The 27,689-nt window shown below is 28.8% G+C and overlaps 1 protein-coding gene across 1 annotated transcript in view; it reads left to right on the top strand.

Annotated features, from left to right (window-relative positions):
• LOC142223685 (uncharacterized) overlaps positions 1 to 27,689 on the top strand; it is a 530,354-nt gene that overhangs the window by 277,231 nt on the left and 225,434 nt on the right. The window contains exon 3 of the mRNA XM_075293541.1: positions 15,843 to 15,982. Coding sequence (XP_075149656.1) covers positions 15,843 to 15,982 — 140 coding nt within the window. The remainder of the gene's footprint in view (positions 1 to 15,842; positions 15,983 to 27,689) is intronic.

The raw sequence follows: 27,689 nt of genomic DNA, 5'->3' as shown, positions 1-27,689 counted from the left end.
TGTGTTCATACGAAAATTAATATGTACACGTAGGCTATTGTTAAGATAATGTTGTTCAGCCGCAGATATTCATACACACGTACACGAAGCCAAATATATACGCATATTAATGTTTGCCCAAGCACATCCATAATTGCAACAATTTCGTCTGTGTCCTGATAATGCTATGCAATCAATATTAAATGTGTAAACAAAATGAGAGCAGCATATGTTTGTGAATGAACATAGACGACAACGAATGCATTGGATGCAATGATTTGGAATGGCCGTGGTGCAATGGTAAGTATGCCCGCCTTGCATACACAAGGTCGTGCGTTCGATTCCTGCTTCGACCGAATACCAAAAAGTTTTTCAGCGGTGGATTATCCCACCTCAGTAATGCTGGTGACTTTTTTGAGGGTTTCAAAGCTTCTCTAAGCGGTTTCACTGCAATGTGGAACGCCGTTCGGACTCGGCTATAAAAAGGAGGTCCCTTGTCATTGAACTTAACATGGAATCGGACAGCACTCAGTGATAAGAGAGAAGTTCACCAATGTGGTAACACAATGGACTGAATAGTCTAAGTGAGCCTAATACATCGGGCTGCCACCTAACCTAACCTTGGAATTACATATATAAATCTCAAACCCTGTTATAGGATATGTCCGCCGCTGAAGCATTGTCTTATAACTTCGGCAAAACAGAGTAGTAGAAAATATCTTTTAGAATACATACACAGAATTGCTTTTGTTTTGTTGTTTTTTTTTTGTTTTTTGATTCGATCACGAAATTTATTAATCCAATTAATTTTTAATTGAAATTGCTTCAATCAAGAAAACGATCATATCAACCACGAATACAAACTAATAAACTATTTTATCTAATGTACCCTCCACCATGAATAGTGTAGAAACTTCTACTAAATACTGTCATCCTCAATCGAATTACGTGGGTTGTGGTAATACTCACCGGTGGCAAGGTATCTCAAAACTTCTTAAATCGTCTTCTAAGTTGTAAGTTAGTCCATACGTGTTATATAGAAGGCGAAAAAGGTATATATAGAATTGAAATATGGGGGCTATATACAATTATGAACCGATATAGACCAATTTTTGTGTGATTTGGGGATCGGTTTATCAGAGGGCTATATGAGGACTATGGACCGATACGGACCAAGTTTAGCATGGTTGTTAGCGGCCGCACAAGTTTGGGCTATATATAAAGGTTTGTCCGAAATACATACATTTAAATATCACTCGATCTGGCCAGAATTTGATAGACTTCTACAAAATCTATAGACTCAATATTTAAGACGGCTAATGCACTAGGGTGGAACACAATGTTAGAAAAAAAATATGGGAAACATTTAAATCTGAAGCAATTTTAAGGAAACTTTGCAAAAGTTTATTTATGATTTATCGCTCGATGTATATGTATTAGAAGTTTAGGAAAATTAGAGTCATTTTTACAACTTTTCGACTAAGCAGTGGCGATTTTACAAGGAAACTGTTGGTATTTTGACCATTTTTGTCGAAATCAGAAAAACATATATATGGGAGCTATATCTAAATCTGAACCGATTTCAACCAAATTTGGCACGCATAGCTACAATGCTAATTCTACTCCGTGTGCAAAATTTTAATTAAATCGGAGTAAAAAATTGGCCACTGCGGTCATATGAGTGTAAATCGGGCGAACGATATTATCTAAATCTGAATCGATTTCAACCAAATTTGGCACGCTTGACTACACTACTAATTGTACTCATAGTGCAAAATTTCAAGCAAATTGGGGTAAAACTCTGGCTTCTGGGGCCACATAAGTCCATATCGGGCGATATATATATATATATATATATATATATATATATATATATATATATATATATATATATATATATATATATATATATATATATATATATATATATATATATATATATATATATATATATATATATATATATATATATATATATATATATATATATATATATATATATATATATGTATATATATATATATATATATATATATATATTTATGATTTATCGCTCGATGTATATGTATTAGAAGTTTAGGAAAATTAGAGTCATTTTTACAACTTTTCGACTAAGCAGTGGCGATTTTACAAGGAAACTGTTGGTATTTTGACCATTTTTGTCGAAATCAGAGCTATATCTAAATCTGAACCGATTTCAACCAAATTTGGCACGCATAGCTACAATGCTAATTCTACTCCCTGTGCAAAATTTCAATTAAATCGGAGTAAAAAATTGGCCACTGCGGTCATATGAGTGTAAATCGGGCGAACGATATTATCTAAATCTGAATCGATTTCAACCAAATTTGGCACGCTTGACTACACTACTAATTGTACTCCTAGTGCAAAATTTCAACCAAATTGGGGTAAAACTCTGGCTTCTGGGGCCACATAAGTCCATATCGGGCGATATATATATATATATATATATATATACATATATATATATATATATATATATATATATATATATATATATATATATATATATATATATATATATATATATATATATATATATATATATATATATATATATATATATATATATATATATATATATATATATATATATATATATATATATATATATATATATATATATATATATATATATATATATATATATATATATATATATATATATATATATATATATAGGAGCTATATCTAAATCTGAACCGATTTCTTCCGAAATCAATAGGATTCTATTCTGAGCCAAAACACATACTTGTGCCAAATTTAAAGTCGATTGGAATAAAACTGCGACCTAGACTTTGATTACAAAAATGTGTTCACGGACAGACGGACATGGCTATATCGACTCAGGACCCCACCTTGAGCATTTTTGCACCATGTGTCTATCTCGCCTCCTTCTGGGTTTTGCAAACATATGCACTAACTAATAATACCCTGTTCCACAGTGTGGCGCAGGGTATAACTACCTGTGCCAATACTTTTGTACCTCAAAAATATGTGCCTTCTTTATACCCTCCACCATAGGATGGGGGTATATTAACTTTGTCATTCCGTTTGTAACACCGTAATAAATATCGAAATATTGCTCTAAGACTCCATAAGGTATATATATGCTGGGTCGTGGTGAAATTCTGAGTCGATCTGAGTATGTCCGTCCGTCTGTTGCAATCACGCTAACTTCCGAACGAAACAAGTTATCGACTTGAAACTTGGCACAAGTAGTTGTTATTGATATAGGTCGGATGGTATTGCAAATGGGCCATATCGGTCCACTTTTACGTATAGCCCCCATATGCACGGACCCCCAAATTTAGCTTGCGATTGCTCTGAGAGAAGCAAATTTCATCCGATCCGGCTGAAATTTGGTACATGGTGTTAGTGCTATAATTACATATAGCCCCCATATAAACCGATCCCTCGATTTGACTTGCGGAGCCTCTAAGAGAACCAAATTTCATCCGATCCGGTTGAAATTTGGTACATGGCATTAGTATGTGGTATCTAATGACCATGCAAAAATTGGTCCACATCGGTCCATAATTATATATAGCCCCCATATAAACCGATCACCGGATTTAACCTCCGGAGCCTCTTGGAAGACCAAAATTCATCTGATTCAGTTGAAATTTGGTACGGGATGTTATAATTTGGTATCCAACAACCATGCAGGAATTGGTTCATATCAGTTCATAATTATATATAGCCCCCATATAACATAAACCGATCCCCAGATTTGACCTCCGGTGCCTTTTGGAGAAGCAAAATTCATCCGATCTGGCTGAAATTTGGTACGTGTGGTAGTATATGATGTTTAACAACCATGCCAAAAGTGGTCCATTTCAGTCCATAATCATATATAGCCCCCATATAAACCAATCCCGAGATTTGGTTTTGGAGCCTCTTGGAGGAGCAAATTTCATCCGAGTCAGTTGAAATTTGGTACATTGTGCTAGTATATGGCCGTAAACAACCATGCCTAACTAGGACCATATCGGTCTATAGCTATATATAGCCCTCAGATAAATCGATTTCCAATCACACAAAAATTGGTCCATATCAAGTTCATAATTGTATATATCCACACTATAAGCAACCCCCATATGTCAATGCTGGGTCTCTACGTATCGTGCAAAAGTCCATATCGATTCGTAATTATTTGTACACTTACCTATACATACCTATTTTTTCTAGTATATACCACGTATGGACTAACTCACAATTTAGAAAACGATGTTAAGAAGTTTTATGATACCACAACCCAAGTAATTCGATTGTGGATGACAGTCTTACGTAGAAGTTTCTACGCAATCCATGGTGGAGTGTACATAAGATTCGGCCTGACCGAACTTACGGCCGTATATACTTGTTTTATTGCCTATTTTTATACACTGCGCCACACTGTGGAACTGTGGCTATTTTAAGTTAGTGCATGCATGTGTTTACAACACCCAAAAGGAAATACACACATTGAATATTTGACAATAATTTTCAGGTTGGGGTAGAATTCTAACATGAATGATAGATTTTTTGCTGTTTGGTGGATTGGCAAAATTCTTGATCTTTTGGTAGATTTTTCAAACTATTCTTCTCCAACGAAGAGTTAATTCCTAAATTTCCTCCAGAAATATTTTTTTAAATTTGTGATAGAATTCTACCACAAATGATAGATTTTTTACAATTTGGTAGATTGCTAGAATTCTTGATATTTTGGTGGATTCTTCAAAACATTCCTCTTCAACTAAGAGGTAATTCTTAAAATTTCTTTAGAAAGAAAAAAAAAATTTTTTTTTGATTGATTGATTGTTTTATTTATGACATGTACAACAAGAATATTAGATTCTTATAATTACAGTTACATGTTACAATTATCCATTTTATATAAAATAATAACATTATAATACCTAAGAATAAAAGTTTTGGCAAATTTACATTTGATATTGTAAATCCATGAAGAAAAAAAAATTTTAAAAATTTCTGTAGACATAAAATTTTATGTATTTGTGAATATTGTTGACCTATTTTATGATTATTCTGATAATTAATTTTGTTCGGCTTGAGGTCATAGAAACATCGGTTTGATTTATTGATTTGTTTTAATATTTATTTCTGCGATTTTGTATCTTTAAATGTAATTTGTGAATATTAAATGTAATTTAATTTTTGTATCTTATGTAGATACAAAATCCCAGAAGATGGTTAGTGGCACTAACCAAGATATTAGATTTTACCTGAAAACCCACATTCAATTTACACTTCATAATGAAAATAAATAATTCAAGCATTGCCTGATTGCAAGCAGCTGCAAAAAATTGAGCACAAATACAAAATTTCAATAAAAGGATTGCAATTTATTTTAAGCAAAAACACACACACCCACAAGCACATGTGTAACATATGTCTATAGATTTTATTTATTTATAAATTTCCTTTTTTCACAGCAGTTTCATTGTAATGGTAATTTACCTCATTAAAGGGGGGTTTAATGAGGCATTGTTGTATTGTTTCAGTGTTTAAGCGAATGGGTTAAGCTAATTTACTATGATTTCATTAAAATAAAGGCTAATTGTGGGAGTATACCTTTTCGGGAGTATACCTTTTTATGTAAACAAATCGACACTTTACTGACTATTGTTAAAACCACTACGATAGTATAGTAGGCGAATTACAACCAAATGACAGAGGAAAAATGTAAACTGCCATGTTGCAAGCAAATTAAATTAAAACATTGGAGAGCCTCTGAGCAACATAATGTACTGAACAAAATATTATGGGCCCTAAAATTTAGGATAAGGGAACTGAAAATCGAAAGCAAAATAAAATCAGGTATCATTTTCTCTGTTGATTTAAAGAACAACCTTTTAAAATAAACCTTAACTTTTGGAAAAATGTGAAGTTTAAAGAATTGGTGATATTTTTTTTTTAAGTGCATCCAAAAATAACATTTTGCTCTGGGATGTGATCATATTACTTATCTGAATTTAACATATTTCATATGCACTGTAAAAAAGCATGTCCATTACAAAAGATTTTGTTTTTCTCTAATGATTTTGGTATTGATTCCGAGCCAAAGATGCGGAGAATTCAAGTATGGATACTTTTATGTATGTATCTTAGAACTAGCGTGGATTCAAGTTTGCTCTCGAAACGACAGCATGCATACTCGAAGGGCAGGTCTACTGAGACCGCATTGCATGAACTAGACAGCTTTATTGAAAGCTCACTATCTGTCAAAGAATACACAATCGTGGCATTTCTAGACATCGAAGGGGCGTTCAATAATGTCCATCCGAGCTCGATATTAAATGGACTGACAACTCTGAATGTTGATCCAGGAATACTTAGGCTGTTAGACGAACTTCTAATAAAGAGACGTATTTCAGCCACACTAGGGCAAGCAAACATACAAAGGTATGTGAACAGAGGCACTCCCCAAGAAGGAGTTCTATCACCTCTTCTTTGGAATGTTGCTATAAACAACCTTCTGGTTTCCCTAGAAAAAGAAAGGATAAAAGTGGTGGCATACGCAGATGATGTGGCGCTCGCAGTCAGGGGAAAATTCCCATCCACAATCAGAGATATTATACAGAGAGCTCTCCGGATGACTGAGAAATGGGCGAAAGATAATGGTCTTGGTTTAAATCCAGCAAAGACAGAACTAGTCATGTACTGCAAATATCGCAAAACTCCCACGTTTAGGCCCATTTCCTTAGGGTGTACTGAAATTCACTTTTGTGAGTGTGCAAAATACCTTGGCGTTATTTTGGACAGGAAGCTGAATTTTAAGCTTAATATTGAAGAAAGGGCGAGGAAAGCCACGGTAGCTTTATACTAGTGCAAAAAGGCAATATGGAAAAAGTGGGGACTAAAACCAAATTTGTGCATTGGCTATACACGGCAGTAGTTAGACCTATAATGCGATATGGTGTTGTAGTCTGGTGGCCAGCACTTCAGAAACCGACTTGTTTAGATAAAGTTCAGCGTATGGCGAGCTTATGTATCTCACACAGAAAAAAATATCACCAAAATATTTCCAATTAAAAAGTTAATTGAAGTTGAAATTTTGTTCAATTAATAAATTAATTGGTACAATTAACTTTTTAATCAAGATAGAAACATTAAGTTAATTAAGCCAATGATTGAAAATTTTAAAATTTTTAATTAAAAAGTTAATTGATACAATTAACTTTTAATCAAATTCGGAAGACTAAGTCAATTAAAAAAGTGATGAACATTTTTTTTTAATTTTTAATTAAATTTTTTTTCAAACAATCAATTATTAATCCAAATAAAATTTCTAAGCCAATTCAGAATGTAATTGAAAATAGTTACCTTTTTTTAATTACTAAATTAATTGAGTTTTGCAATCAATATCAATTACATTTTTAATTGAATCAATTAAAAAATTAATTGAAATTTGGTAATGAAATCAATTAATTTTTTAATCAAGAATTTTTTCTATGCCCAATTAAAACTGTGATTGATTCTATCATTTTCGTGATTGAAGACATTTCAATTAAAAAATTAATTGGATCAATTAATTTCGTGATTGAATCAGAAAAAAATTTTTTTGTGTGCAGGCGCATTTAGTAAGACAGGAACAGACTCCCTTAATGTCATGCTACATCTATTGCCTTTAGACATTTTGGTCTAACAGTCAGCTGCAACAACGGCTGTGCGGTTGCGCGAGCTATCGCTGTGGTCGGAAAAAATGTGCGGTCATAGTTCGGTCCTCAAAGTAATGCCAGATGTGCCTAACGTAGTGGATTACACCCTTTTCGACAAAAAGTTTGAAACTCTAATTCCCAACAGTGAGGCGTGGTGTACACAGACCCCGGGGAATAAAAGATATATAGATTTCTATACCGATGGCTCCAAATTGAATGGACAAGTGGGGTTCGGAGTACATTCTAAAGATCTGGAAATTCGAATAACGAATCACTGTAGTGTTTTTCAGGCTGAAATATTGGCAATAAGAGAGGTGGTGAATTGGCTGAGAAGTAATGTTCCAACAATTATTGGCATTAATATATACTCAGACAGTCAACCTGCAATAAAATCTGTGTTCCTTAACCCGAAAACGGCCATAGACTGCGCCATAAACCGCACACTAGATATGCTAGTGTTTTCAAGGCGTCAGATAGCACTCCTGATATCTGCTATAACGGGTCGCCGCCTGATAGGCGAATTTGCAAAAACTATAGGTGCGAAATATAATGACTATTGTATAAGCTCTCATGATGTGGAGGAATAGGAATGAATTAAACACCTCTTGTGTGAGTTTCCCGCTTTTTGTGTAAGGCTTAAGCGAATTTTAGTAGCATATATGTAGCTTTAGATTACTGGCTGACCTGAAAAACGTTAACTTAAGCAGTTTGTTAATGTTTTTGGAGCAATCTGGTTGGTTCCACAAAAGTTAATAATTGAGAAGGTTCAGTGATTAAGACTAGAAGTGCCCATATGTAATAGGTACTTTTAGTTAAATGTGGTATCACAATGAACTGAATAGTCTAAGTGAGCCTGAAATTTAATCGGGCTGCCACCTAACCTAACCTAACCATGGATACTTTTAAGACACAATTCTCTTTTAAATTTGGGTTTTGCGTAATTGATTCTAGGAAGCAAATTTTAATTCTTCGTTTTTTCAGCATTTTTTCTTCATATGCTAGGTTAGGTTAGGTGGCAGCCCGATGTATCAGGCTCACTTAGACTATTCAGTCCATTGTGATACCACATTGGTGAACTTCTCTCTTATCACTGAGTGCTGCCCGATTCCATGTTAAGCTCATTGACAAGGGACCTCCTTTTTATAGCCGAGTCCGAACGGAGTTCCACATTGCAGTGAAACCACATAGAGAAGCTTTGAAACCCCCAGAAATGTCACCAGCATTACTGAGGTGGGATAATTCACCACTGAAAAACTTTTTGGTGTTCGGTCGAAACAGGAATCGAACCCACGACCTTGTGTATGCAAGGCGGGCATGCTAACCATTGTACCACGGTGGCTCATATGCTTGAAAGCCCTTTCAAAGCATGTCGACGACAACTTTAACTCCTAATTTCAGACTCAACTTCCAGTAGAAATTATTCTATGTTTGCAGTAAAAAATGCCTTTAAAATAAAGTGTTAAAAAACATGTCCTTTTTTGAACACTGTTTTGCTTTGTAGTCAAGATGCAAAAAGACAAAAAATTTAAAGACAATTTCGTTCATTTTGAAGAATTTTTCCGAATTATTAAAGTCAAATTGACCAAACAAAATTTCTTTCAGGTTATGATACCTATTTTTAAGTCGAATCACTTAATCTTAAAGACGAAACGACTTCATTGAAAAGTTTATAAACTTTTAGACAAGGAAATCGACTTTATATCAGAGAAATCCCTCTTCTATGCTAAGCAAACTTCGCATTCGTATTTTAAGGACATGAAATCTTTGGTCTCCCGACAATATTTTTTTCAGTGTGGATGGCGAGGTTTGCTACCATCTCCTATAAACGGATCCAAAGTAGGCTAACGCGAACTATGAACGAGAAGGATGGATGACCCTTGGTCGGGGATTAAGGTTTTATTCTATGGACATAATCTAAAGTGACAAGCCTTCAGCTTTTGTTCTGTCGACAGAGTCAGAAGTGACCAGCCTTCAGCTGTGGGTTTAGGGCTTTCTCCTTTGGATAGAGTCCAAAGTGGGCTAAAGCGAATCGAAAGTGATATAAGCGACCAGCCTTCAGCTTGGGGATTTAGGGCTCTCTCCTTTGGACAGACATTTTTTTTGAGATTTTGCAATATATTCCTCCCCAACTAAATTTTGACATAATTTTCTACACCCTCAAAAAAAATCGCTTCTGTAACATATAGCCACCGTGGTGCAATGGTTAGCTTGCCCACCTTACATACACAAGGTCGTGTGTTCGATTCCTGCTTCGACCGAACACCAAAAAGTTTTTCAGCGGTGGATTATCCCACCTCAGTAATGCTGGTGACATTTCTGAGGGTCTCAAAGCTTCTCTAAATGGTTTCACTGCAATGTGGAACGCCATTCGGACTCGGCTATAAAAAGGAGGTCTCTTGTCATTTAGCTTAACATGGAATCGGGCAGCACTCAGTGATAAGAGAGAAGTTCACCAATGTGGTATCACAATGGACTGAATAGTCTAAGTGAGCCTGATACATCGGGCTGCCCCCTAACCTAACCTAACATATACCCCAAACACATGTTGCTTCAAGAATATATATTTTCAGGATTGACCCTAACAAAATATTGTTTGTATTGGATAACATTTTAATGAAATTCTCTTTGTGTATATATATTTTTATGGCGCCAATTAGTTACTTCTATTCTTTTACTTGCAACTTACTCTCTAGGTCTCTCTTTCTAAACACATATATGTTTATAACTCGTTTCTAAATTGGTATATGTTTGCATCCAAGAATATTATATTTACAAACATTCTATGTCCCAAACATAATATGTTCTAACATATTAACATATATGTCCCAAACATATTATGCTAGTTTATGAACATTATATGCTTGCACTACAAAATACTGTGTTTAAAAATTTGAGTTCTAAACATATAATTTTTACACCCAAACATATGAAAAACAGTCTTTTTCGAAATTTTTCGAAATATAATTTCTACAGAAAGTTTTATCAAAGTTCAATTTTTGGAACACTTTGTCAAGATTTTATCTCAATAGAACATTTTGCCAACATTTTATTTCTATAGAAAATTTTGTCAAAAACTTATATATGTAGACAATTTTTTCAACATTTTATTTCAATAAAAAAAAATTATTCAAATTGTATTTCTATAGAAAATTTTTGTAAAAATTTTATTTCTATAGAAACTTTTGTCAAAATTTTATTTCTATAGAAAATTGTGTAAAAATTTGTCAAAATTTTATTTCTATAGAAAATTTTATTATTTCTATAGCAAATTTTGTCAAACTTCTATTGTCAACATTTAATTGCTGTAGAAAATTTTGTCAAAATTTTATTTCTATAGAAAATTTTGTCAATATTTTATTTCTATAAAAAATTTTGTCAATAATAAATTGCTATAGAAAGCTTTGTCAAAACTTTATTTATTAAGAAAATTTTGTCAAAATTTTATTACTATAGAAATTTTTGTCAAAGTTTAATTCTTTGGAAAGTTTTGTCAAAATTTTATTGCTATTGAAATTTTGGTCATAATTTTATTTCTGTAGAAAATTTTGTTAATATTTTATTTCTATAGTAAAATTTATCAAAATTCTATTCTATAGAAAAGTTTGTCAAATTCAATTGTTATAGAAATTTTTGTTAAAATTCTTTTTCTATAGAAAATATTGTCAAAATTATATTTCTATACAAAATGTTGTTAAATTTATTTTTCTATAGAATTTTTTTTCCAAATTGTATTTATATAGAAAATTTTGTCAAAATTTTATTTCTATCGAAAATTTTATCAAACTTTTATTTCTATAGAAAATTTTGTCAAAATTTTATTTCTATAGAAAATTTTGTCAAAATTTTATTTCTATAGAAAATTTTGTCAAAATTTTATTTCTATAGAAAATTTTGTAAAAATTTTATTTCTATAGAAAATTTTTGTCAAAATTTTATTACTATAGAAAATTGTGTCAAAATTTTATTCTATAGAAGATATAATTAATATTTTGTTAAAATTTTATTTCTTTAGAAAATTTTGTCAAGATTTTATCTCAATAGAAAATTTTGTAAACATTTTATTTCTATAGAAAATTTTGTCAACATTTTATTTCTATAGAAAAATTTGTCAAAATTTTATTTTTTGGAAAATTCTGTCCAAATATTATTTCTATAAAAAATTTTGTCAAAATTGTATTTCTATACAAAATTTTGGTAAATTTATTTTTCTATAGAAAATTATTTCCAAATTTTATTTCTATAGAAAGATTTGTCAAAACTTTATTTCTATCAAAAATTTTGTCAAAATTTTATTTCTATAGAAAATTTTGTCAAAATTTTATTTCTATAGAAAATTTTGTCAATATTTAATTTCTATTGAAACTTTTGGCAATATTTAATTGCCTTAAAAAGTTTTGTCAAAATTTAAAGAAATTGTTGTCAAAATTTTATTTCTATAGAAAATTTTGTCAAGATTTTATTTCTATAGAAAATTGTGCCAAAATTTTATTCTATAGAAGATATAGACAAAATTTTGTTAACATTTTATTTCTTTAGAAAATTTTGTCAAGATTTTATCTCAATAGAAAATTTTGTCAACATTTTATTTCTATAGAAAATTTTGTAAAAATGTTATTTCTATAGAAAATTTTGTCAAAATTTTATTTCTATAGAAAAAAGTGTCAAAATTTTATTTCTATAGAAAATTGTGTCAAAATTTTATTCTATAGAAGATATAGTCAATATTTTGTTAAAATTTAATTTCTTTAGAAAATTTTGTCAAAATTTTATTTCTATAGAAAATTTTAATGTTGTTCTTGATCTCAGCGTAAAACCATGCATTGACTAAACTACAAGTGTATTTTAACCAACAGAGGAAAATATGATTGTCAAATTTATTTCGGCAAAGCCCTATAGACTGCAAGATATTTGGATGTAACATACAGCTGTTTCGGAATTACCACATTCCTCATCAGTATACTCTACTTGCAGCAAAACTATCAACCAATTATCAGAATAAATTCAGGTCATTCATTAAACCCAACAATGAACCACACTTGAACCTTCCGAAAAAGGGTTTATACAAACATATCTCTTTTCCTTTGGCACCGTCAAATCATCGATTTGAGTGCAGATGGCTGGGTTTATTTTTGAGCGTGCTTCCTCTTCTTTCTTTCATTTGTTTTGTTATTGTTGGTTTTGTTCATTAATCATTGTTGTCAACATTTTATTTCTATAGAAAAATTTTTTAAAACTTTATTTCTATAGAAAATTTTTTAAAAAATTTATTTCTATAAAAAATTTTGTCAAAATTTTATTACTATAGAAAATTGTGTCAAGATTTTATTTCTGTAGCAAATGTTGTCCAAATTTTATTACTATAGAAATTTTTGTCAAAGTTTAATTTTTTGGAAAATTTTGTCAAGATTTTACCTCAATAGACAATTTTGTCAATATTTTATTTCTATAGAGAAATTTGTCAAAATGTTATTTCTATAGAAAATTTTGTGAAAATTTAATTTCTATAAAAAATTTTGTCAAAATTTTATTTCTGTTGAAAATTTTGTCAAAATTTTATTCTTTAGAAGATATAGTCAATTTTTTTTTTTAATTTTATTGCTTTAGAAAATTTTGTCAAAATTATATTTTTATAGAAAATTTTGTCAAGATTTTATTTCTGTAGAATATTTTTTCAAAATTTTATTTCTGTATAAAATATTGTCCAAATTTTATTTCTATAGCATTTTTGTCAAAATTTTATTTGTTTATTTATTTTATTTATTGTTGTTTTGTACGATAACAAAACAAAACGAATGAAAGAAAGAAGTGGAAGCACGCTCAAAATAAAACCTAGCCAACTTCACTCAAATCGATGATTTGAGGGTGGCAAAGGAAAAGAGAGATGTTTGTATGAATTTATTTCGGCATAAGCCGGCTATCAATGTAAAACCTTTTTTCGGAGGGTTCAAGTGTGGTTTATTGTTGGGTTTAATAAACTGCCTGAATTTATTCTGATAATTGGTTGATAGTTTTGCTGCAAGTAGAGGATGCTGATGAGGAATGTGGTAATTCCGAAACGTGCGTCCATCCAACCATCTTGCAGTCTATAGGGCTTTGTCCAAATAAATTTGACAAACATTCTTTTCCTCTGTTGGTTAAGGTACACTTGTAGTTTAGTCAATGTATGGTTTTAAGCCGGAATCAAAAAAACAACAACAATGATTAAAGAACAAAAACCAACAATAACAAAACAAAACGAATGGAATATTTTATTTCTATAGAAAATTTTGTCACAATTCTATTCTATAGAAAAGTTTGTCAACATTTTATTTCTATAGAAAATTTTGCCAAAATATTATTTCTATAGAAAATTTTGTCAAAATTGTATTTATTAGAAAATTTTGTCAAAATTTTATTCCTATAGACATTATTGTCAAAATTTTATTTCAATAGAAATTTTTATCAACATTTTATATCTTAAGAAATTTTTGTCAAAATTGTTTTTCTATAGAAAGTTTTATCAAAGTTTAATTTTTGGAAAATTTTGTCAAGATTTTATCTCAATAGAAAATTTTGCCAACATTTTATTTCTATAGAAATTTTTGTCAAAATTTTATTTCTATAGAAAATTTTGTCAAGATTTTATTTCTATAGAAAATTGTGCCACAATTTTATTCTATAGAAGATATAGGCAAAATTTTGTTAAAATTTTATTTCTTTAGAAAATTTTGAAAAAAAATTTATTTCTATAAAAAAATTTGTCAAAAAAAAATTTTTTTATAGAAAATTGTGAAAAATTTGTCAAAATTTTATTTCTATAGAATTTGTTTATTATTTCTATAGAAAATTTTGTCAGAATTTTATTTCTATAGAAAATTTTGTCAATATTTAATTGCTATAGAAAGTTTTGTCAAAATTTTATTTATTTAGAAAATTTTGTCAAAATTTTACTACTATAGAAAATTTTGTCCAAATTTTATTCTTTAGAAGATATAGTCAATTTTTTGTTAAGTTTTATTTCTTTGGAAAATTTTGTCAAAATTATATTTTTATAGAAAATTTTATCAAAATTTTATTTCTATTGAAAATTTTGTCAACATTTTATTTCTATAGAAAATTGTGTCAAATTTTTATTCCTTAGAAGATATAGTTAAAATTTTGTTAAAATTTTTATTTCGTTAGAAAATTTTGTCAAGATTTTTTTTCAATAGAAAATTTTATCAACATTATATTTCCATAGAAAAATTTGTCAAAATTTTATTTCTATAGGAAATTTTATAAAAAGTTTTTTTTTCTATAGAAAATTTTGTCAAAATTTTATTTCTATAGAAAAATGTGTCAAAATATTATTTCTATAGAAAATAGTGTAAACATTGTATTCCTTAGAAGATATGGTCAAAACTTTGTTAAAATTTTATTCCTTTAGAAAATTTTGTCAAAAATTTTATTTCTACAGAAAATTTTGTCAAAATTTTATTTCTACAGAAAATTTTGTCAAAGTTTATTTCTTTGGAAAATTTTGTCAAAATTTTATTTCTATAGAAAATTTCCCAACATTTTATTTCCATAAAAAAAAATTTTCAAAATTTTATTTCTATAGAAGATTTTGTAAAAATTTTATTTATTAAAATGTATTTTTAAGCCCGCTGGACAAAAATACATTCCTATAATAAATATAGTTTATATAACATCTCTCTCAATCCAACAGAAGTTCATTGAACATATTTTATTGTCAATTTGATAAGCATTTCAAAAGTTTGTGTCTGTTTTTTAATTTAATTTGTTTGAAAGCCATTGTCAATATATGTATCTCCTATATATTTCAGGTCAACGTTTGCAAATTGAATTGACATTTGAGATCAGGTGTTGTCTGTCATTATTGCCCTGAGTTCTGTATGCAGGAGCTCTGTATTAAACCCTCAATAAAGATATCAATAACACATTGTATTCAACAACAAAAAGGATAAAAAGGCTCACATTTAAAACAAATGTCTAGCAAACGATATTGATAATAAAATGAATAGGGATAAGTGTAGTTTTTTTTTTCGAAATGACATTGATTGACATAAGAGGTATAAAAGGATATGTGGGGAAACTACAAAAGATACAAATCACATTTAATAATAAAATGTTTATATTTGTAAAATTATGAAAATAATTCTAAAAAAAAATTATTTTGTATTTTTCTTTTCTTTACAGTTTGCTTAGCAGGTTACAATGAAAAGAGACTGTTACATGATCTATTAGATACATACAATACACTAGAGCGGCCGGTTTTAAATGAATCGGATCCATTACAATTAAGTTTTGGTTTAACTTTAATGCAAATTATTGATGTGGTAAGTACACTAATACCAATATTCATATATGTATATAAATGTAAAAAATCGTTGGTAATTTCTCAAACTTTTTTCAATTTTTTTTATAAAACTTAAATTGTACCATTAGAATCTGATTCGGCTGAGCAAAACTTGCTGTATGAATATTGTATTTAGTATTAAAACTGTGTGAACACTCATTTCTAGATCATTTAGTGAATATTTTAACATTCAAAATTAGAATCCTGAAGTGGAAAAGTTCAAATGCACCATGACAGAACTTAAAACAATTTTGACATTTATATTTTACCTCCTTTGCTCTCGCACACACACACACACAAATACAAATAGAAAACATAATATTCTACACTTTTACTTTCATTCGCATTTGGCTTTGTGTGAGTGACTTCAAATGCGTGTGAAAATTATGATTTAGGACATATAATTTATTATGAAATGAGGTTGTTTGAGGGCACACATAACTGTCTACTTAACACCGACTTCCTTTTTAGGCGTGGCCCTATTCTAAATGCATATGTTAAACTAATTGTTAGGGATGCCAAAGTAAAGTATTTTCTTTTTAACATCGACAGCTCAATGGTCCATTTTAATTTCTTGTAGAAATTATTTAAATTACATACACTAAAATTAATTGATATGAATTGTAATATTCTCAATATCTGCATTTGTGTTAACAATTTATTATTATTGAACAAAAAATAATAAGAAAATAAAAAAAAATATCCTAGATGTGAAGAATAAATAAAACATATTGGGAACTTAATAGATAAACTCAGAAACTCGCTTAATAATAATAAATATCTTTATAAAAATTTGCTTACCTTTTTTTGCCACTTTATATATGAATTATTTTTCTAGTTTATTATTTTACTATTAAAAAAAAATTTAGGTACATAGCTGCAACCTACGTTAAAAAGAAAAATTAAATAATATTAAACTTTTATTAAACTACGGTCATTTAAATTGAATTACTAAATAAAATTAAACTAAAAGAAATTAAAATAAATTAGGCTAGATTCGCACGCATAGCTACAATGCTAATTCTACTCCCTGTGCAAAATTTCAATTAAATCGGAGTAAAAGATTGGCCACTGTGGTATGGGAGCTATATATGTAAATCTGAACCGATTTCAATAAAATTTGGCACACTTGACTACACTACACTCTTAGAAAAATATGTTTTTCATATGTTTCGATATAAACAAAATGTGTTTCGGGCACAATTTTAAAACACAATATATTTAAGTGCACACAAGGAATGTTCCTAAACTAACACTAAATGTTTGGGACATCTATGTTAATATGTTAGAATATATTATGTTTGGGGCATGAATGTTTAATAAAAATCATATGTGTGAATGCAAACATATATAAATTTACAAATTTCGACTAAACATACATATGTTGTGATATTTTATTCAAAGCGACAGAGAGAGTATAGAGAAAGAAATAGAGATGGAAACCGGGAGAGTTGACGGGAGAGTCCACGTGGCAAACAAATGTATGTTTCTGTTAAATAATGTTATGTTTGCATGGGCTCGTCAGCGCTGCAAACTATGCTATATAAGTGTAACTTATAATGATAATTATCTACTGGTGACTATAACAGCTACGTAGTCCAGTGGGTAGTTTGTTGGCTTACAAACTGTATAGTCCTCGGTTCGATTCTCCGTGCAGGCGAAAGGTAAAATTTATAAAAGTGAATAATTTCTTCAACATTATTTGTATTACAGAAAAAGGTGCCAAGAACTAAAATATTTCGAGGAAGTGAAAATTACGAGTATGTTAGGCAATGAGCACAATCGTCTTTGGGAAAAAATTCTTCCAAGCATATAATATTTTTGGGCTCAAAATGCTTCCAAACATATGATATGTTCACATAAAACAAACATATTAATGTTTCGGCAATATCCAATAATATATGTGCTTCCTGCAAAATATGTTTGGAACATATGTTAAAGAAGCGATTTTTTTTTTGAGGGTGTACTAATTGTACTCCTAGTGCAAAATTTCAACCAAATTGGGGTAAAACTCTGGCTTCTGGGACCGTATTAGTCCATATCGGGCGATAGATGTATATGGGAGCTATATCTAAATCTGAACCGATTTCAATAAAATTTGGCACACTTGACTATAGTACTAATTGTTCTTCTTGTGCAAAATTTTAAGCAAATTAGGGTAAAACGCTGGCTTCTGGGGCCATATAAGTCCATATCGGGCGAAATATATATATGGAAGCTATATCTAAATCTGAACCGATTTCTTCCAAAATAGGGATCTATTCTGAGCCAAAACACATACTTGTGCCAAATATGAAGTCGATTGGACTAAAACTGCGTCCTAGACTTTGATTACAAAAATGTGTTCACGGACAGACGAACAGACGGGCATGGCTATATCGACTCAGGAGCCCACCCTGAGCATTTTTGCCAAAGACATCATGTGTCTATCTCGTCTCCTTCTGGGTGTTGCACTAACTTATAATACCCTGTACCACAGTGTGGCGCACGGTATAAATACTTCTAATTAAAAAGAATTAACGTAAATTGAACTCAAGTTAATTAAATTAATTAACAAACATAAATTTAATTGAATTCAATTAAAATTAAAAAAAAAAACTAAATTAAAATGTATTAAGCCAATTAAATTACATTATTAAATAAAATTAAACTAAAAGAAAAGAAATTAAATTAAATAAAAATACGTTAAACTAAACAGTTCAACTAAACTAAATTAATAAAACAATTTTTAATTTCTTTTAGATCGAAAAATAACTAAATTAAAATTAAAAAAAAAAACAAGTACATATGGCCGTAAGTTCGGCCAGGCCGAATTTTTATGTAACCTCCACCATGGATAGCGTAGAAACTTCTACGAAAGACTGTTACGAATTATGGCTTTTAAACGGGCGCCAACCTATCACTTAATTTTCTATAGAAATAAAATTTTACCAAATTTTCTATAGAAATAGAATTTTACCAAATTTTCTATAGAAATAAAATTTTACCAAATTTTCTATAGAAATAATATTTTGACCAAATTTTATATAGAAATAAAATTTTGACCAAATTTTCTATAGGAATGAAATTTTACCAAATTTTCTATAGACATGAAATTTTTGGACAAATTATGAAAAAATTTTCTCTAGAAATAAAATTATGACATAATTTTCAATTGAAATAATTTTTTTAGCAGATTTTCTTTAGCAATATGTCTATTACCAAATTTTCTATAGAAATAATATTTTGACCAAATTTCATATAGAAATAAAATTTAGGACAAATTTTCTATAGATATAAATTTTTACTTAATTCTCAATAGAAATAAAATTTTTACCAAATTTTCCAAAGAAATTTTGACCAAATTTGACCGAAATAAAATTTTGGACAAATTTTCTATAGATATAAATTTTTACTTAATTTTCAATAGAAATAAATTTTTTACCAAATTTTCCAAAAAAAATGACCAAAATTTCTTAATTTTCTATTGAAATAAAACTTTTACGAAATTTTTATAGAAATAAATTTTTTATTAAATTTTCTATAGAAATCAAATGTTTAACAAATTTACTATTCAAATAATAAAAAAACAAAAAAGGTATGTGTAGGTAAGTCTACAAAAAAGGTATGTGTAGGTAAGTCTACAAATAATTACGAATCGATATGGACTTTTGCACGGGAGCCAGAATTGAAATATGGGGGTCGCTTATATGGGCGCTATATACAATTATGAACTTGATGTGATTGATTTTTGTGTGATTGGGGATCGATTTATCTGAGGGCTATATATATAACTATAGACCGATATGGACCTAGTTTGGCATGGTTGTTAACGGCCATATACTAGCACAATGTACCAAATTTCAACTGACTCGGATGAAATTTGCTCCTCCAAGAGGCTGCAAAACCAAATCTCCGAATCGGTTTATATGGGGGCTATATATAATTATGGACTGATATGGACAACTTTTGGCATGGTTGTTGGATACCATATACTAACATGACGTACCAAATTTCAACCGAATCGGATAAATTTTGCTCTTCCAAGGGGCTCCGGAGGTCAAACGTGGGGGTAGGTTTATATGGGCGCTATATATAATTATGGACCGATATCGACCATTTTTGGCATGTGTGTTTGAGGCCATATATTAACACCACGTACCAAATTTCAACTGAATCAGATGAATTTTGGTTTTCCAAGTGGCTCCGGAGGTCAAATCTGGTGATCGGTTTATATGGGGGCTATATAATTATGGACCGATGTGGACCAATTTTGCATGGTCATTAGAGACCATATACTTACGCCATGTTCCAAATTTCACCCCGATCGGATGAAATTTGCTTCTCTTAGAGGCTCCGCAAGCCAAATCTGGGGATCGGTTTATATGGGGGCTATATATAATTATTGGCCGATGTGGACCAATTTTTGCATGGTTGTTAGAGATCATATGCTGACACCATGTACAAAATTTCAGCCGGATGGGATGAAACTTGCTTCTCTTAGAGGCTCCGCAAATCAAATCGGGGGATTGGTTTATATGGGGGCTATATATAATTATTGACCGATGTGGACCAATTCTAACATGGTAGTTAAAGACCATATACTAACACCATGTACCAAATTTCAGCCGAATCGGAAAAAATTTGCTTCTCTTAGAGGCTCCGAAAGCCAAATCGGGGGATCGGTTTATATGGCCGCTATATATAATTATGCGCCGATGTGGACCAATTTTTGCATGGTTGTTAGAGACCATATACTAACACCATGTACCAAATTTCAGCCGGATCGGATGAAATTTGCTTCTCTTAGAGGTCTGCAAGCCAAATTTGGGGGTTCGTTTATATAGGGGCTATACGTAAAAGTGGACCGATATGGCCCATTTTCAATACCATCCGACCTACATCAAATTAAACTTTAATTGATCACCATAATTTTTCTTCAAATGGCATCCCTTACAACAAACAATTTTGTTATCTTTGCATCAAGTCCCTATGGACCGACTATGATGGTATAATAAAACAACAAAAAGAAAGAAACAGGACATCTTGCATACAGGACCAGGATGTTAAAAAGTTGTTTTTTTTCTAGGCTTTGTGTCATTCATTTTGTCCTATTTTAATTTCTCTGTGTTCCTCATTTGTATGCAAAGGGAACATGTTGACACTTTAATGGTGTTGCTGGATAGCGATAGTTGTTGTTATTCATGCAATTTCTTGCTGTAATATCCTTACTGGACCCCCAGAGCTTACAAAGAAAAGGGGAAGGTTTGTGCTATGTGGATTTTTATGCAGATTTTTTAAAATTTTTGTGAAGTTGATAGGAAAGTGAAAGGCTTCTCGCGGCAAGTGCGCTAGCTTTTAGAGCCGTTTGCTTAGAATAATTCACAGGTACCTTTGTATCTTACTCTTACGGCTGCCAGAGGGGGACTTAGTCACTTTCATTTTTAAGCCGGAAGTATTTTATTTTCTAGACGAAGTATAATCTCTGGATGCAGTAGGAAACACCTAAAGAGTATTCCCGTTTCTTTTGACAGAATAAATGAAATATAGTGTAACAAAGAGGTATTCTGAAGATAATTGTGTGGACATTTTTCCAAACAAAAGGCCAAGTTTCTGTGCGGGATACTTAAGCAAATGCATAGACTATGCAAATTGCTATGTTGGATTTAGTTTGAATAAAGTAGTCCATGGTGGTAGTGATGGTTGATAATTGAGAATTTTAAGGGGAGGGAGTATTCTATTTTTATTTTTTTTTCAGAATGTAAGTAAAGTAAAATTTTGAATTAGTGATACAAAAGTTGAAATTTGCGATTAATCGACTTTTTTTCTTAGATCCAAAATCGACTAATCCATCCAAAATGGACTAACCAAATCCAAATCGATCCAAAATCGACTAATCAAAATTTCAAAATCGACTTTTCTACCAAGAAACATTGTAAATTAAATGGATATTGTATTTTTTTCTATGAAATTCTGAAATACCGTCGCCTATTTCAAAATTTAAAAGTCAAGTTTTCTACCAAGAAACAATATAAATTAAATGGATATTGTTTTTTTTGTGAAATTCTGAAGTTCCAGTTTTTCAAGTTAAATCTAAATCAACCCAACCATCTCCATTTCATCGAAAATCGATACTAGAAAATTGAAAGTATTTGCTTGTCTCTTGTCCCCAAATTGCATATTTGCAGGCGCTGCAATCATTGCGCAACATCTTACTTAAAGTGACACTTTTTGTGTCAAACTTTTGATAACCGATAACGCTGCTCAGGCCTCCTATGTCCTGTGAACAATTTTTGGAAATATTTTCCCGCACTCGAATACTCGTATATCTCATCCCATTTCCATATATACTCACTTTCGAATAAAAATGCATATTTCGTTGCATCATTTTACGCCATTCAGCCTCACCAGTACCTTATTCCCATTTAAAATAAATGGGTCTTAGGGAATCTCTAGCCCCAGGATGAATAAGTATTGGTGTTATTGCTGCTGGTGGACTTTGCGGGCTGGTAGCCACGGTTGCCACAATTGCTTGAATTCTACCAATAAAGGCAGATTTTTTATTCTTTGGTAGAATTCTTAATGTTTTGGTAAAGTTTGCAAAATATATCTCTCCAACTAAGAGGTATATAAATTTCAACAAAATTTTAGAAATAAAATTTTGACAAAATTTTCTTTAGAAATAAAATTTCGAGAAAATTTTCTTTAGAAATAATATTTTGACAAAATTTTCTTTAGAAATAAAATTTTGACAAAATTTTCTAAAGGAATAACATTTTGACAAAATTTTCTATAGATATACAGTTCTGACAAATAGTTCTATAGAAATAAAATTTTGACAAAATTTTCTTTAGAAATAAAATTTTGACAAAATTTTTTATAGAAATAAAATTTGGACAAAATAATTTATAGAAATAAAATTTTGACAAAACTTTCTAAAGAAAGAAAATTTTGAAAAAATGTCATAAAATAATAAATAAAAGTTTTGACAAAATTTTTCATAGAAATAAAATTTTAACAAAATTTTCTATAGAAATAAAAATTTTGACAAAATTTTCCATAGAAATAAAATTTTGCCAAAATTTTCTATAGAAATAAAATTTTAACAAAATTTTCTATAGACAAAATTTTCTTTAGAAATAAAATTTTGACAAAATTTTCTTTAGAAATAAAATTTTGACAAAAATTTTTATAGAAATAAAATTTGGACAAAATATTTTATAGAAATAAAATTTTGACAAAACTTTCTATAGAAAGAAAATTTTGAAAAAATGTGATAAAATAATGAATAAAATTTGCACAAAATATTTTATAGAAATAAAATATTTACAAAACTTTCGATAGAAACAAAATTTTGAACACAATTTTTATAGAAATAGATTTTTGACAACAGTTTTTACAGAAATAAAAAAAATGTTATAAAATAATAAGTAAAAAAAATTGAAAAAATGTCATAAAATAATAAATAAAAGTTTTGACAAAATTTTTCATAGAAATAAAATTTACACAACATTTTCCTTAGAAATAAAATTTTGACAAAATTTTTTATTGAAATAAAATTTTGACAAAATGTCCTATAGATATACAATTCTGACAAATTGTTAAAAAAAAAAAATTTTTTTGACAAAATTTTCTAACAAATAACATTTTAACAAAATTTTCTATAGAAATAAAATTTTGAGAAAATTTTCTATAGAAATAAAATTTTGAGAAAATATTCTATAGAAATAAAATTTTGACAAAATTTTATATAGATATATAATTTTCTTTAGAAATAAAATTTTGACAAAATGTTCTATAGATATATAATTCTGACAAATTGTTCTATAGAGATAAAAAAAATATAGAAATAAAATTTGGACAAAATATTTTATAGAAATAAAATATTTACAAAACTTTCTATAGAAACAAAATTTTCTAACGAATAACATTTTAACAAAATTGTCTATAGAAATAAAATTTTGAGAAAATTTTCTATAGAAATAAAATTTTGAACAAATTTCCCACAGAAATAAAATTTTGACAAAATAATATATAGATATGACAAATGTTTCTATGGAGATAAAATTTTGACAAAAAATTCTAGAGGAATAAAATTTTGAGAAAATTTTCTGTAGAAATAAAATGAAAAACTTTCCCATAGAAATAAAATTTTGACAAAATTTTCTTTAGAAAAAAAATTTTTGAAAAAAATTTCTTTAGGAGTAAAATTTTGACAAAATGTTCTATCGATACACAATTCTGACAAATTGTTAAAAAAAATGACAAAATTTTCTAAACGAACAAAATTTTAACAAAATTTTCTATACGTTAGAAATAAAATTTTGACAAAATTTTCTTTAGAAATAAAATTTTGACAAAATCTTCTATAGATATATAATTTTGACAAATTGTTCTATAGAAATAAAAAAAAATTATAGAAATAAAATTTGGACAAAATATTTTATAGAAATAAAATATTTACAAAACTTTCTATAAAAACAAAATTTTGAAAACAATTTTCATAGAAATAGAATTTTGAAAACAATTTTTATAGAAATGAAATTTGGACAAAATATTTCATAGAAATAAAAATTTTGACAAAATTTTCCATAGAAATAAAATTTTAACAAAATTATCTATAGAATTAAAAATTTTGACAAATTTGCCTTAGAAATAAAATTTAGACAACATTTTTTATGGAAATAAAATTTTGACAAAATGTCCTATAGATAAACAATTCTGACAAATTGTTAAAAAAAAATATGTTTGACAAAATTTTCTAACGAATAACATTTTAACAAAATTTTCTATAGAAACAAAATTTTGAGAAAAGTTTTCTATAGAAATAAAATTTTGAAAAAATTTCCAACAGAAATAAAATTTTGATAAAAATTTCTAAAGGAATAAAATTTTTGAGAAAAGTTTCTGTAGAAATAAAATTTGGACAAAATATTTTATAGAAATAAAATTTTGACAACATTTTCTCATTAGCGTAGCTAGACAATTTTCCTAGGGGGGGCTATAGCCCCCCTAGCTGAAAATTTATAGACTGAACTTATAGGTTCAATTAATGTTTTATTTCATAAAAATCAATAACAATATAGGCATCAAAATAACTCGACAGTTAATTTATAATAAAGCAACTAAAAGTAGTTCCACACTTTTCCCAGCAAAAAAATTGGGAGTTGTTCTAATGTCACATCTTTAAAAGCACTTCCAAAAATGTCCTCACAAAGAAGTTAATTATTTTAACTACACAGGAAGTTTTTTTACTTCATTTTTTTCATATTTTAATTCGCAATTTTTTGTTTTCTTTTAAAAAAGTAAGAATAAATAAAATGGTACAAGTTATTCAAATTTTGCCACAAAAATGCTAAGTTCATTATAGACATTTTTATAGAATTTTTGAAAATATTCGAAGGAAAACGTTTCAAACAAGCGTTAGAATGCATTAAAAATCATACAAAATATAAAAATTTATTATTTGGGAAAATATAACAATTTTTTTTAATTCACATTCAAAACACTGAATTTGGATCTTAACTTAACAAGTGATGCAAATTCATTGCAACGGCTGTTGAAACGGTGGACATTCATTCTATGACAATTTCATATTACATTCATCGCTTCTCCGCCAATTTTGCACCACTTCCGGACCGAAAAAGAAGATTTTCACTTCTTTTTGGCTATGCGTTTTTGCAGCATTATTAAGATATTAATTTATGAAAGAATAGTATCAATTACTATTTTTTTAAATTAAATTGACTAAACCAGACTAAATAAAATAATAAAGGAGCTTTAGTTATTCAACTAAATCAAAAGTTCAACCACAGATTTATTTTATAAATATCAGATTTCAAACATTGCCATCGGCAACTGCTACCACAACTAAATTAATTCGATTGTACATGAAAGTCTTTAGCGGAACTTTGTGCGGTTGTATATACTTGTTTAATTTTTAAATAGGTTTTCAAATTCTGGGGGTGGCTAAAATTTTTCTGGGGGGGTCTAAGCCCCCTCCCCAGAGGCCTTCCTACGCTTATGAATTTTCTATAGAAATAAAATTTTTAAAAAATTTTCCATAGAAATAAAATTTTGACAAAATTTTCTATAGAAATAAAATTTTGAAAAAATTTCCCACAGAAATGAATATTTGACAAAATTTTCTATAGAAATAAAATTTTGACAAATTTTTTTATAGAAATAAAGTTTTGAAAAAATTTCCAACAGCAACAAACATTTTCATAGATATAAAATTTTGACAAAATTTTATTTCTATAGAAAATTTTGTCGAAATTTTATATCTATGAAAATTTTTGTTTAGTTTTATAATTTTTGTTTAGTATAGAAATAAAAGTGTGAAAATAAAAACTATAGAAATAAAATGTTGACAAAATTTTCTATAGAAATACAACAAGACAAAATTTTCTATAGAAATAATAATTTGACGAAATTTTTTATAGAAATAAATTTTGACAAAACTTTTTATAGAAATAAAATTTTGACAAAATTTAATATAAATATAAAATTTTGACAAATGTTTCTATAGATATAAAATTCTGACAAAAATTTCTAAAGGAATAAAATTTTGAGAAAATATTTTATAGAAATAAAATTTTGAAAAAATTTCCCATAGAAACAACAATTTTCATAGAAATAAAATTTTGACAAAATTTTCCACAGAAAAAAAATTTTGAAAAAAAACTATAGAAATAGAATGTTGACAAAATTTTCTATAGAAATAAAACTTTTGACAAAATTTTCTATAGAAATAAAATTTAGACAAAATTTTCTATAGAAATAGAATTGAAATAAAATTTCTATAGTAATAAAAATTTGACAAAATTTTCTATAGAAATAAATTTTTGACAAAATTTTTTACAGAAATAAAATTTGACAAAATTTTCTATTGAAATAAAATTTTGAAAACATTTTCTACAGAAATAAAATTTTTACAAAATTTTCTACAGAAATAAAATTTTTACAAATTTTCCGGAGAACTAAAATTTTGAAAAAATTTCCCCTTAGAAATAAAATTTTGAAAAATTTCTTATAGAAATGCAATATTTCCTTTAGTATAAGCGTTTTTAAATTTGGTAGATTTTTGGCAAAATTTTATTTAAATTTTGGTAGATTATTTGTTGCACGAGTGGCAACCATGGTGGTAGCCCCTTTTGTATTTATACATGTGACCAGGTTTCTCTCCCTCTCATATATAGGTTAAATCAACAAACAATTCTATGGATGCAATAAATGTTTAAATTACAAATGTGTCGCAATCCTAGGATCCTCTTTTACCATACCTACCATAAACATACAATACAATATCCTTTGAATACACATACACATACAATCATTCCACAAACGTTGGGATTGTGTAAAAGTATATTTGTCTTGTGGCTGTTAAATAAATATCCCCTATGTATAAACAGTGGGGAATCTGCAAACATACCCATACTCTCACACGCACACACACAAACATATTGTTGTGTTTCCCAATCTACACTAGTAGAACATTCATAGAGGTATATAGCCTCTATAAAATAGTGTTTGTTGAATGCCTAAAAGTATGCTATATATTTTTCCGTTTTGTCTTGTAGCCCTTTTCTATATTCATTGCATTCACTTTTAGTATATTGCATTTTTCACTCGCCAATTCGCTTTATGAAACAACAAAAACAAAGAAAAAAAAACTCAAATTCTGTGGAAATGTAATACGAACAAAA

This window comes from Haematobia irritans, chromosome 2, assembly GCF_050003625.1.
Source record: "Haematobia irritans isolate KBUSLIRL chromosome 2, ASM5000362v1, whole genome shotgun sequence".
Lineage (NCBI taxonomy): Eukaryota > Metazoa > Arthropoda > Insecta > Diptera > Muscidae > Haematobia > Haematobia irritans.
Note: the sequence above shows the minus strand (reverse complement) of the source record. Positions and strands in the feature narration are given on the sequence as shown.